General features: G+C 43.7%; 1 protein-coding gene across 1 annotated transcript; it reads left to right on the forward strand.

The window, feature by feature from the left end:
- The first annotated feature begins 110 nt into the window (after positions 1–110).
- oplah (5-oxoprolinase, ATP-hydrolysing) lies at positions 111–12101 on the forward strand. Its single transcript, XM_076080651.1, has 28 exons — positions 111–504; positions 1156–1368; positions 1907–2098; positions 2634–2748; positions 3041–3164; positions 3753–3948; positions 4153–4318; positions 4626–4764; positions 5193–5260; positions 5468–5643; positions 5753–5878; positions 6026–6138; positions 6238–6408; positions 6544–6681; positions 6950–7088; positions 7243–7355; positions 7880–8031; positions 8217–8377; positions 8496–8597; positions 8710–8884; positions 9156–9340; positions 9451–9597; positions 9688–9822; positions 9963–10112; positions 10219–10376; positions 10487–10647; positions 10742–10839; positions 11304–12101. Exons 2-28 carry the CDS (start codon positions 1198–1200, stop codon positions 11454–11456), a joined length of 3924 nt encoding a protein of 1307 aa, XP_075936766.1. The 5' UTR covers positions 111–504; positions 1156–1197; the 3' UTR covers positions 11457–12101.
- The last annotated feature ends 1870 nt before the right edge of the window (positions 12102–13971 follow it).

Here is a 13971-nt window from a genome sequence, read left to right on the forward strand (position 1 = left end):
AACAGCAAATGATTAATGGAATGGACAGTTTTAGTATACTGACTTGTCTCTGGTAATTCAATTATTACCTTATTGTATCAAGAATGCTGCTGAAAGGGTTCTTGATCAAATAAAACTGCAGCCTCTGCAATCTTTGTGATTAGGGACCTTAGACCTTAGATGCCTCTCTGTTACATCATTTAGGAGCAGACATGTGCGGTTCACTGCCTGCATAATACTGGCTCTTCTTCTTCTTCTTCTTCTTTTTTGTTTTTTGGCGGATGGCATCCAGCGAAAGGTGCATTACCGCCACCTACTATATTGGACCCGATAACCTATCCGCTTACGTACCGGCTCCTCGCAGAGGGGCGGAGTTTAAACCCCCGTCACGTAGCGGTAGCTCCGATTTGCTGATGTGTTTCCTGTTGTAACGAGACCGTCACAGAGCCGAGGAGGAGGAGGATCATCTGATAGTTAACTTGTTATCAAAGATCGATACTCTGTCAGTGCAGCGGCGGCGTACAGGTGAGTTTTCATGTCGTTCACCGTCCGATCGTTCAAATCTTCAGCTTTGAATTCGCTTTGTGCACGCTCCCCGTGCACAAATGCATGTCAAGTGTTTAGTCTAGAGCTCATTTGGAGGAAGTGCAGCTGTCTCGTGTATCCACTGTCACAGTTTACTGTCTTTGAAATATATATTTTTTTATTAGTCTGTTTCTGCAGAATCCGTTGCGAGTTTATGGCGGCTCTTACTTTATGGTCGTCTGGGTATTGCATGTTTTGCTGTGATGCAAAATCCCCTTTAAAGTTGTATTTACATTTGTAATGTAAAAACATGCAGTGTATAGACTTAGTAGCATGTTTAAACTCACAATCATGACATGTTTTTGCAAAGAAATAATGTAGAAAACCTATATAGATTCGCACAAACTAGCTCAAAGTGTGAGACGTGAGAGACCAGCCAAGTTAAAGTGACAATAAATGCGATTTTATTTCATATAAACATATACGACTGTTGGAGAAAGATATGCATGAGGTGTGCATGAGAAGTGGCAGGAGTGTATAAAATGCATCAATACATTTGATGTCTCTCGGCTGATCTCTTATCAGAAGGCTCCAGTGTTGCATTGTGGATGTGGTTAATCTCTCCCTCTTTCTTACTTTCTGTGACTCCAGCTATTCACAGACTCAGGAGCAGCTCTTCTCTCTCTACACACTATGACTGAGACGAAGGGGAAGTTTGACTTTGCCATCGACCGGGGTGGCACCTTCACCGATGTGTTTGCCCGGCTGCCTGGTGGTCGAGAGAGAGTCCTGAAACTGCTGTCCCGGGACCCCCAGAACTACAAAGACGCTCCCACTGAGGGGATCCGCAGAGTCCTGGAAGAGGTAGCGTGAAGGAATGGATTCTATTAATACAAAGGCTGATTTTCTGAAATATTTGCAAGCACTTTGTAGTTAATATTCATTTATATAAAGCTCTTTTTGTACTGTTGTTGAGCTGCAGATTTTTTAAAGATGGCTGTCTTGACTTGGAAGTCCGAATCCCAAACTTTGCCTTTTGACTACCTTATGTGTTCCTCATTCAATTTAATTCACAGTTTTAACACAACACTGTGACAAGAGTATGACTCCAATCAAGATGCCATTTATCTCAATGAAGCAGTTTTAATTTTATTTTATTTTTATTTAACCTTTATTTGGCATTGGATTGCTTAAAGGGATCCTGGACAAGATGGCAATTTAAAGGTTTCCCCACATAAAAACACAAATAACAGATGGCTATTGATGGCTGTTATACTATAAGATTATTAAGGAGCGGATCCAGACTTCCGTTAAGATCATGTTAATCACAGTTACATCTCTACATCATCATCTGTATGAACAGAGCAGTATATGATGTGTGTTTGTGTGGATTTATTGACAGGAAACCGGGCGGGTCTTTCCTCGCGACCAGCCCGTAGACACCGCTCTGATTGGCTGGATCAGAATGGGCACAACGGTGGCAACCAACGCGCTACTGGAGCGAGAGGGAGAAAGGACTGCGCTCCTGGTCACGCTGGGCTTCAAGGATTTGTTGCACATAGGCACACAGGCCAGGCCGAAACTATTTGATTTGGTTTGTAATGCTTGTTTTTCTTAATTCACATGAATATATATATACTGAAATGTTTAATATTGAAAGGTAAAGCGAGTACAGACATGCTTATGTGACATGTCAACTGAAAAGCCAGCCAAAGTAGTAGTGAGCTGATCTAACCACTTAACCGCGGCTACCCAGTCAGCACCACCGTGCCTTTGTGGCTATACTGTATGTTGTGTTAATGAGTAGCCTGGGTACGCCTCCTGTGTATCTGCAACACAAGGTTTAGACATTATTTAGTGGTACAGATACAGATACAGGGGCAGGTCTTGGAGTTTGCCCCTATACCAGTTTTGCCATTAATGGTTAAAATGGTCACTTATCTATGAAGCTGATGATCTGCTGCAGAGCAAGGTGTCAGAAATCCACCTTCTGTATGCGTGTTGCAATGTGTTGCATCTATTCTTATCTGCATATCGCTGGGGTGTACTGTTCGTCAGATGTTCCCCTTGATGGGACGCCTGCTTTGAATTCACGTGCCTTGCGTGTGTGTGTTTTCGTGCATATGCAGGAGGTGGCGGTTCCCGAAGTGCTGTACGAAGAGGTAATCGAGGTGGATGAGCGAGTTGTTCTCAGGCAAGATGACTGCCAGCTGCCCAAAAAAGATCCCAAACGCATTGTCACAGGTGTGAAACACAACTATGTACTTGTAACCTTTGTTTTTTTTTTTTTTTTACTCTCCCCTACCTCCAAATCTCCCCCTCTAGTTCTCCTCAGCTGTCATTCTGTTTACGCTCTTAACACTGATATGTCAGTGGGGATGGGAACACGGCAAAGGCAATATCCTGTATTTTTTGGTTGTAAATGTAGGGATGTAAGCTCAGTCTACTGGCACACGCATGAGAGCACTGCCTGGATGCTTAACATAATCTTACTTAATCCTGATAATCTTCGTGTGTGTGTGCTGGTGTCCCTCAGGCAGTACAGGGGATTCTCTGGAGGTGTGGAGGGAGCTTGATCTTGAGCGAGTGGAAAAAGACCTCAAGGGAGTTCTGTCTCGCGGGATCACCAGTCTTGCCGTCCTTCTGCTGCACTCATACACGTCAGTAGTACATCTTGTTTTTGTGCCTCCGGGAATAGAAGTGCATTTACGCAAGATCCTAATCGGATATCTTGTCCTCTCTTTTGTCCGTTAGCTTTCGCTCCTTCTCAGGCCATCTCCCCAAGCCAAGATTTAATTGTAATGTAAACTTAATTATGCAACTCTCTGCTCTGTCGCCTTCTCTCTGTGGGAGTAGTGGTATGTACTCTGTACATGTCAGAGGTGTCTGGTGTCCAATAGCATGTTTCTATTGTATGTGTAACCCATGTGGTTTAATGGGTGAAAGTTCATGCTTTTCTTCCCATTTCTTTTCACTTAACTTCAAGTCTATTCCTATGCAGTCCTTTTCACTCTAGTCCCGAGTAGTGAAAGTGTTCAAAGCATTTGGATTGAGTTGAAAGGGCACCTTCAGGAAACCAGCAGTTAACCAACAGTTTTGCTTCATCTCACCTATATCACAGATAAAGCTTTAAAGTGATAAGACACACAATAGATTGTTAGCAGCAGTGACATTGTATAAGAGCTTTATTAATGTTTGGCTTGCATTCAAGCTCCACCCCATTCCTCTCCCCTCTCTCTCTCTTTCAGATGGTCTGATCATGAGAAAGCAGTGGGCGCCCTGGCACGTCGTCTGGGCTTCAGCCAGGTGTCTCTGTCCAGTGAGGTCATGCCCATGGTGCGGGCGGTGCCTCGGGGCTACACCGTCTGCGCCGACGCATACCTCACACCCAAAATTCATCAGTATTTAAAAGGATTTACTTCTGGGTTCAAGGGTGGACTGAAGGTGTGTTTCACACATCAGTATATTTGTACTTATTTTTTTGTTGATACAAAATACCACTTTTTCTTTCATTAAGTGCTTAGTCTACTAAAATCCTATCTGTGATCTGTAGGTTTACTAATGAACCTACAGATCACAGACAGGATTTTCCAGATGTAGACAGTAGTGTCAGTTATAAACCCTGTTTCATCTGAACTCTGTCCTCAGGGTGTGGACGTCCTGTTCATGCAGTCAGATGGCGGTCTGACTCCCATGGAGCAGTTCTGCGGTTCGCGGGCCGTTCTATCCGGCCCAGCGGGAGGGGTGGTGGGATACGCCATCACTTCATACAGCCAAACGGAGAAAAAACCTGTGATTGGCTTTGACATGGGTGGTGAGTAGGGAAAGTACCTTGAACAAATACAGAGTGCACAGACTATGTGAGGAGCTTCTTGCTATTGTTTTGTAGTTCTTTGTTGCACAGCCTGATATCTGACAGAATTATTAACTTGAAACTCAGTGGAGTGGCGGATTGAAAGGTCTGGATTCAGGCAAGCACAATTTACTGTGCATATAAATTGTCTCCTATTTGGATTATTACATGTGATGTTACATGTTCTTATATTTCTGACTTTCACTTACAAGTCTTTTCTCCATGTTTCTTGTCCTTCTGACTGCCACTGTCTTGTCTTTCTCTCCAGGAACATCCACTGATGTCAGTCGCTACGCTGGCCAGTATGAACACGTGTTTGAGGCTACCACAGCCGGAGTCACCCTGCAAGCACCGCAGTTGGACATCAACACTGTGGCTGCAGGCGGAGGATCACAGCTCTTCTTCAGGTTTGTTAGTCAGTCGCCAGTCTTGACCCATCGTTTGATATACATGTTTGTATGTGACATTGACTATTGGGGAAATCTATCAATTTTACACATCGAAGTCCTTTTACAGGTCTTGGGGAGTACTACTGCATATGTGGAAAAAAGTTGTGTAAAGCCTTTCCTGGCTGCAAAGGGAGCTGCGCAAAGTCTGATAATTTGCCTCAAGAAATTAGGTGGTGGCAGGATGCAGTCCATCTTGTGAGCAAATGAGTCAAGACTGGATGCACAGGGATGATAAAAGTGCATTGCTATGACACATTAAAGCTTTGCTAGATGTTTTACTGCATCCAGTTGGGTTTGCTTTAACTTTCATTTCAAATCAATCACGATTCATTTAACTGTTTTTCCATCCTTTCTGTTTCCCCTCCTTCCTTTTACTTCCCTCTCAGATCCGGGATGTTTGTGGTTGGACCAGAGTCTGCAGGTGCACATCCAGGACCAGCCTGTTACAGGAAAGGTAACGGGACTGTTTGTGTTTCCTCCAACATTACTCCCTTTTATTTCTGTTTTTAATATTTCCAATTCATCTCAATGCACAGAGTTACATAACAGATGTGAAAACACCAGACTGAAACATGTTTCATTTGGTTAAACGTGTGTACTTTAGTTAGAACAGCATGAGTATGGAAAACAAACCTATTGACTCCTTGTGGGATTTTCCTAGGCGGCCCTCTGACTGTCACCGATGCTAATTTAGCCCTGGGTCGACTCCTCCCTTCCTTCTTCCCAAAGATCTTTGGGCCAGGGGAGAATGAACCACTGTCACTGGAAGAAACCATGAAGCATTTCCGTCATCTGAGCCAGGAGATCAACCTCTTCTTGTCCTCTAACCAATCACAGGCACTAACATTTACTGACATATTAAGTAGAGTGTCAAATCGTCTTAATAATTCTATTAGGGAGTATTAATGATGAAGCTAAAATTAGTTTTTTATGTTTTCATCCGCAGGTTAGCGCAAATGGAGCCGAACAGTCACACGACAGCAAGTCAGAGATGAGTGTGGAGGAGGTTGCCATGGGATTCATTCGTGTCGCGAATGAGGCCATGTGCCGGCCAATCAGAGCTCTGACACAGGTACTTTGGGTTTTGAAGTCTTAGCTGCATCTTGGTGAAAATAGTAACGCCGAATGTTTGTGTGATAAATGTGTCACACAATTAAAAAAATTTTTTTTTTCGTTTTTTCTTGTCCTTTGCTCTCTCACTCCTCCCTCGCCCCCATAGGCTAAGGGCCATGATACATCTCAGCACGTGTTGGCATGTTTCGGGGGTGCAGGTGGCCAACATGCCTGTGCTATTGCCCGAGCCTTGGGGATGAAGACTGTCTTCATTCACAAGTAAGGGTGATAGGTTTTGTTTCCATTTTGTGTGTGTGTAAGAAGGTCGTCTTCATGCCCAACACGTTTGGCTGTGATGCATGCGTCTGTGTGTTGCAGATACAGCGGCGTGCTGTCAGCCTATGGTCTGGCTCTAGCTGACGTGGTGGAGGAGGTGCAGGAGCCGTGCTCGCTGCAGTACGAGCGGCGCTCTTTTAGCGAGCTTGACCGGAGGGTGGAGGAGCTCTCGAAGCGCTGCCACGATACACTCTGCGCACGCGGATTCACCAGGTCAGCGCCCACAACACGACACCGGTTTGGGGTGACGCTTATGCCTCTCGGATCCAGGTGTGTTAACCCATGCCGTTATACTCACTAAATACTTAACAAGTAATGACGCAGCCCTTTGTTTCCTGTCCTCTACAGAAGTCAGATAACCACTGAGGTCTTCCTTCACCTGCGTTACAAGGGCACTGACTGCGCTCTCATGGTTACTGCTGCCGGTTACCCCACTTACGCCAAGTCCTGCCTAGCTGGAGACTTCAGCAGTGCCTTCACCAAGCGGTTAGCTCATTGTTTATTCATTTGCTCGATGATTTGTTGATTTATTCACCTACTGAGCTATTGGCTGGAACGTGTATTCACTCATTGCCACTTACACTTGTGCTCCTTTTGTTCCTTCTGTTTACATTGTATAAGCAAACACACAGGAGATGAGCCTTAACTTTGCTGACATTTGTTTACACTGCTCTTGGCTTCTAACGTTCCTCTAACCTTAATCCCTCTACATTTGCTTCCTCTGTTTTTTTTGTTTTTTTTGTCCTTCTTTTAGTTATCTCACGGAGTTTGGATTCACTATCCCAGATAGAGCCATTGTGGTTGATGACATCAGAGTGAGGGGTTGTGGGAAATCTGGTATCAAATCGGTGTTTAAAACAAAGACGAGGCGTGGACAGGCCAAACCAGTCACGGTACACAGGCTCTCTTACACGTACATATAGCTAATATACATCATTTTATAGATGGATAACAGTGGAAACATCATCAAGTTATGTGTTTTTAAAGTAATGAAACTTCTTGGTCTGAAGAATGTTAACCTGTGGCAATCTCTGTTCTTCTTCGTAGATGACCAAGTGTTACTTTGAGGAAGGTTACCTGGACACCAGTGTGTATCTATGGGAGGAGCTGCCATGTGGTCACTGCATCCAGGGACCAGCCATCATTATTGACAAAAACAGGCAGGCATTTCCCCTTACTGCCTTTAGTAGCTTTCCAATAAATATCAATCAAACACTTTTTTTAGAGATGTGCCGAGTCAATCCTAATTATCTATACCAGGGCCAACTCTGGGCATATTTTAATGGGTCGGTATCTGCTAAATTAAAGCTCATCAAAATAGGATCCTTTCTCTACTGTTCTGAGTATTTTTGTAGTCCCAACACCACCAACCGAGTGAGACGTCTTCTCTCTAACCAATCACTTCACGTCAATTTTATGAGTCTCATAGTCCCAGTTAAACTCATGTTATATCAAAAATGTAAGTTTATAAACATAATAATTTTGAATGAGGACCTTCAGTATTTGGATCAAGGTGCGCTTGAAAATGAGCTGTGCCAAATTTAGAAGGTGGCATCTGTTATTTCAATGTGCCAGATACATATTTAATCATTTAAGTAAATATAAGTATCGGGGTCGGAGAAACTTGATACATCTGTGTTTGTCTAAAAGCATTTTTTTTTCCCCCTACCCTTTCCTCCATCAGCACCATCCTGGTGGAGCCGTGCTGTGAGGCCCATCTAACAGAAGAGGGCGACGTTTGTTTGACTGTCGGCTCTGACCCTCACTGCGCCCTGGGCACTGAGCTCAACACTGTGCAGCTCTCCATCTTCTCTCACCGCTTCATGAGCATAGCAGGTACACCGACAGAGGAGAGAGGGTGGAGAGGAGGGAACGGGACAGGAGTTAAACGTTGTTGGGGAGAAAGTAGGAGAAGGAAGGCAGACAATTAGGGAGTGCAGTGATTGTGGGTCATTATATTGTGTTCAGTATTCTTTTCTTATTAGCTTGCTCAGTTGCGTTCCACCTCTCCTCCTCTACAGAACAGATGGGTAGAGTCCTCCAAAGGACCTCCATCTCCACCAACATCAAGGAACGTCTCGACTTCTCCTGTGCTGTGTTCGGACCAGACGGTGGTTTAGTGTCCAATGCACCCCATATCCCTGTCCACCTGGGGGCCATGCAAGAGACCGTCCAGTACCAGGTACCACTTGTGCGGTGGTGGTTGTGGTTCTGAGTTTAGATATACTACTGAGACACATGAGAATTAACACCCCATTGTCACACAAAGGATCTTCGGTTTCTTCTCCTTCTCTGTGCAGATCAGATCGTTGGGGAACAAGCTGAAAGAAGGCGATGTCATTCTGAGCAACCACCCATGTGCCGGGGGCAGCCACCTGCCAGACCTCACAGTCATCACGCCGGTCAGTCTGTCTCCAATGTTCTGTCTGCATTCTTGCTCTCCTCATTATCAGTCTTGCTTTTCCCTACATACCTTTTACTTTCCTCTGTTATCTGACCCCTTTTTTCTCCCAGGTGTTTAGGAAAGGAGTGAGCAGTCCAGTGTTCTTTGTCGCCAGCAGAGGGCACCATGCTGACATTGGAGGCATCACGCCAGGCTCCATGCCCCCCCATTCCACCTCCCTTGAGCAGGAGGGGGCCGTCTTCATTTCCTTTAAACTTGTCACTGGGGGCGTCTTTCAGGAAGAGGGTAAGAGAGGAGGAGGTGAACCAAGAATCAGTGTGAAGGACAGATGAAAGGAGGGAAAAGAGATAATACAGAGCTGTGTCTTGCTGATAAGTCTAGATAAAAAGTCTTATTGCTGGGAGTGTTAACTATACCAGCTTGTTTCAGTTATCTTTAACTTTAATTTAACGTTCTTACTTTCTTTAATCTTACTTCCCATCGTGCTTTTCTCTTTTTCTGTCTCCTTTTGCAAACTCGATTCCTCTCATGCCTGTTCCCTCTGTTTCCCTATCAGCTCTAACTGAAGCTCTGATGGCTCCGGCCCAGTACCCACACTCCTCCGGGACTCGTAATCTCCATGACAACCTGTCAGACCTGCGGGCTCAGGTGGCGGCCAATCAGAGAGGCAGCCAGCTGGTGGGGGAGTTGATTGACGGCTACGGGTTAGCTGTGGTCCAGGCCTACATGGGATACATTCAGGTAACTGTGAATTGGTAGAGGAACAACAAAATACTGTTATTGTGAAAAGTAGTAACCGTAAGTACTGATGGTGCTGGTGTACTACAACAGCCTTTGTGTTAATGTTTCAGAGTAATGCAGAGCTGGCAGTGAGGGACATGCTGAGAGACTTTGCATGTCGTCGACGTCAACAGACTGGCTCCTTGGAGGTGGAGTCGGAAGATTTCATGGATGATGGGACGAGAATCAGGCTGCGGGTTCAGATTAATGAGGAAGAGGTGAGCGGGGAGGATCTCCTCATGATAATCCAAACATCTTGTCTTGCACAAGGAACTAATCAATGTACATAAAAACCTCCATCACCACAGGGCAGTGCGGTGTTTGACTTCACAGGGACGGGAACAGAGGTTTGGGGGAACTGCAATGCTCCACGCGCCATCACCCTCTCTGCCCTCATCTACTGCCTGCGCTGCATGGTGGGACAGGACATTCCCCTTAATCAGGTAAGGACGTTTATTCAGGGACCCCTCTGTGGGTTTTAAGGAACGTTTTAAGGTTTGATTACACATTTGTTTAGTAATTCTTCCTGCACTTAATTTCATTTAGTTTGTGTTATTCATGTGTTTCCTTTTTTCATATCCAGGGATGCCTTGCACCAATCACAATCATCATACCCCCTGGCTCAATCCTTCAGCCTTCCGAGAATGCAGCTGTGGTGGGAGGAAATGTACTCACATCCCAGAGAGTGGTCGACGTCATATTTAGGGCATTTGAGGTGTGCGCTGCTTCACAGGTGAGAAAAACAAACGTATTCATATCATCTTTGCTTAAGTGTTATGTTATTCCGTATTTGTGTTATCTGTTATTTGCTTATTTATTGTCATTCCTCTTTTCATCAGGGCTGCATGAACAACATTTCATTTGGCAGTAAGAATATAGGTTACTATGAGACAGTTGCTGGGGGAGCAGGGGCGGGACCAGGCTGGAATGGGCGGAGTGGAGTTCACAGTCACATGACCAACACCCGGATCACTGACCCCGAGATTCTGGAGAAGAGGTCGGACATGCGTTTAAGTTTTAGTTAAAGAAAATTCTATTTCTTGTGTCCAGTAATAATGTTTTTGACATTATTGATCTGTATGTTGCTGCTGTCCATCTGGTGTTCAGGTATCCCGTCATTTTAGAGCACTTCTCTCTGCGACCCGGCTCAGGAGGTGCAGGGCAATACTGCGGTGGAGACGGTGTGGTGCGGAAACTTCTGTTCAGGAACAAGGTGGTTCTGTCTGTACTGACCGAGAGGCGATCCACCCGTCCCTACGGCCTCCTGGGTAAACTCTGACCCTCAGCAGCCATTTTCATGTTTCTGGGGTTTTGAAATAATGGCTGTTTGCTAGTCTTTTCTAACTTCTCTCTGCTGGTTAGGGGGTGAGGACGGAGCAGCAGGGCTGAACCTGCTTCACAGAGCAGACGGTCGAGTCCTCAACCTGGGTGCCAAAACCAGTATCAGCCTTCAGCCCGGGGTAAGACTGCATAATGTGCATCTGTGACCCTGTCATGGCACTACACTTTCCAAATAACGATGGTAATAATAAACTGAATTTTGTTAGATTTTGCATGAATAAAGATTGTATTCTGACAGCAGAATATAATTCCAAGATACATGTTATTTACATCACAATTATTCTAATATAACTGAGCAAACTTCTTAAGATGACTTCTGGTATATTCAGATATGAAACCATAATGTGATGAGTTACCTCTGCAGTCATTAAAAAGTGTCCCATCTCTTGTTGAAAAGAGTTGCATTAGAAAAGTTGCCTGGTGCTAGTTTTGGAAATGTTTTTTACAGCTTTATATTTTAAATATGGTCAAGCAGTCTGAAAGTAATCAGAATACACACTGGTTAACCCTTCCTGTTTTCTTGAGGTAACCGTTTGTATAAACTGAATAGTCAGCTGAATTCTCTGCGTGTCTCCCCCTACAGGACATGTTCTGCCTCTACACCCCTGGAGGAGGGGGGTACGGAGGAAAGGAGGACACAAACGGACGACCCCAGACCAAGCGCAGGCGCCTGAATGAGTCTTTCCCAGAGAGAGGCAGCGTCTTTGAATACCGGATGGCACAAGAGGGCGTGTGAAAAGAAATAAGGAGAGCCGACAGACAAGCCAGGAGAGAAATAAAGAAGCTGCAGGCTAGTACCATTTCAAGAGCATCTACTCGTACCAACAACTATAGTCAACACCACTCGAACAGAAATTTTTACAATGATACTGTTTTGCAGAGTCTGTGCGCTAACATATATTCAAATGACTGTCAGCTCAGGCATCAATCAGATTTGTATGATGGACAAATAAGATGTGTTGCTCAGTTAAATGTAACATTCCACCTGTTAGTTTGAATGTCTTTCTTATTGCTAGGAAAATCTGAGTAGCCTTCAGCGAGTTTTATAGTCACATTCTGATAATACATGTACTGTTTACCCAGTAAACATTTCATTTTATAGAGACAACAAAATTGCCATGGAAGGTAAGACACCGTGTGTATTTTTTCCTGAAAAATGCTCTTAAATGACAAATCCAGTCTAACAATGCAAGAGAGAAGCCAAACATGTGAAGCAGCTGCTAATCTGTTTTAACTGGAACAACCACTTATCTAACACCACAAAGTCACAATGTGGTTACTGTTCTTCTGTTATTTTAACAGGACAGACAAATAAACCCCATTTGTACTCTTTAGATTGTCGTCTTTTTATGTCTTTCAAATAAAATTGTAGTTTCACTTATGTTTTTCGTGTCGGAGGAGATGTGTTTGGAGAGTATGTATAAACTCTGTGAAGTGCTTGCAAAGATTGATCAAATCATATTGTGAAATGCCCAATGTAGCAGTGGTGGTGTTGTTCCTGTGGCAAAGAAATGTCTTCATTATGTAAGCAGTTGGAAAATGAAGCAGGGGAGCCGTTTAAATTATTTAAATGATACTACTGCCTCCAAGGGTTATTGGTCGGGGCCTTGGAGCAGTTAAATGCACTCTAACGACCACCAAGGCCCAGTGTGACTGCCGGTCATACATGTAAATTCATGAGAGGGAGTGTTTAGATGCAACCAAGAGTGTTTGTGTGGTTGGGGGAGGGGGACATGTTCCTGTTTAAGTGGTGTCCCCCTCCTCCCATCTTTTGGTCAGGAATGATCAGGGAGGAGAGCAGGAAGGATGGTGAGGGAGTGCAGGCATGCGAAGGCAGCTGATAAAGAGATAGTGGCCCCAGCAGTGGAAGCAGCAGGAGGCCGATGGCTGCTGGACTGTTGATGTAAATCACCTGGCATTGTGTGCATGTTTGTGTGCTGGAAACTCGGATGCCATGGACCGTGGATCAAAGATGGTTTTCCTTCTTTATAGATCACAATTCCTGTGGTAAAACAATCTGTCATACTCAAGAGGATTTGAGACTCACCCCCTGCTGCCTGGGACAATCTCCATCTTCATCCACTGGCTGACAGTCAGCTTGAGGGAAAACAAGCATGAATCAAGAGAAAGTCCTCATTCATGGGATTAAATATCCAGTTAATTCAATACATCTGTGAAACACAGAATGGCAACACAGCATCCACAAAATGTATTGTTGGTATCATTCGAATAGCATGTCATTAGTAAGGTTCTACTTCACCCATCGAGTCATAGAGCATCCGGTGGCTTTTGAAGGACATGAAAACAGGGAAAGTGGGGTGCAGCTATAAATATATATAAGTAAATCCAAATCTTCTGCAAGAAAGAGAAAATATACAATTGAAACACTTTGAATTTCTGTGTAAGACTGAACTTATTTTTTTTAAACATGCAGTTATACCTCAAATCAATGTGTTGTGACTTAATCCTTCTATTTCACTACATTTCAGAGGGAAAGCCAATAGCTTTAGCTAAATAAATGTAATGTAAATAAACCTTTTACACCACTACAGGTGACAGATGGAGTCACTAGTTAATTGACAAAAGTATTTTGATTTTAAAAAGTCTGCATTATTTCCTTTCACTTTTGATACTTAATATACATTTAACTCAAAATACCTACTTTTTGAGAACTACTTTCAATGGATTATTGGTAAATTGTAGTATTGCTTCACTTTTTAGGCACCAAAATGACAATGGAGCCAAGATAAGGATTGATGCTATTCAGGTTTTTTTCTAATTATATTATATATTTATTGTATTGAAACTATTGCATTTACCAAAGGGAAAGATGCCACCCTGATTGTAAAGAACTATATGGGTTTTAGGTCAGTCTCCTTGATGTCACAGCATCGGATCTCATGTAAAAATGGTCAAATTCTAAACTGCCACCGCTAGTACAACAAAGAGGGACGATGCTTTTACACTGAACCCAGAAATCTTGGACTTTTCCCAATCAATAGATTTATAACACTAAGACCGCTGTTAGTCCAGTTGTAGTTGTGCAGAACTTCTACTGTCCAGCTTTAAAGACACAGAAGGTTGAGTAAATAAACCAACCAGGACTTAACAGCCATCTGAACAAACATACTAAAACAGAGTAACATAGAAATGATAAATTTATAAAGTGGAATCCAACATTTACAAATGCACACTATAAAAAGAAAATAAAGTTCTGCAGTTTTAGTTGACTCGTTGCTATATACACACAA

This window comes from Anarhichas minor, unplaced genomic scaffold (genome assembly GCF_050575085.1).
Source record: "Anarhichas minor isolate MPS153535 unplaced genomic scaffold, ASM5057508v1 ptg000074l, whole genome shotgun sequence".
Classification (NCBI taxonomy): Eukaryota; Metazoa; Chordata; class Actinopteri; order Perciformes; family Anarhichadidae; genus Anarhichas; species Anarhichas minor.

Bases quoted from the DNA above. Each gene is read 5' to 3' on its own strand.
- oplah (XM_076080651.1), top strand. From the start codon at position 1,198: ATGACTGAGACGAAGGGGAAGTTTGACTTTGCCATCGACCGGGGTGGC. The intron at 7,089-7,242 runs GTACACAGGCTC...TCTTCTTCGTAG, and splicing joins GACAGGCCAAACCAGTCACG to ATGACCAAGTGTTACTTTGA. The intron at 9,598-9,687 runs GTGAGCGGGGAG...CCATCACCACAG, and splicing joins TTCAGATTAATGAGGAAGAG to GGCAGTGCGGTGTTTGACTT.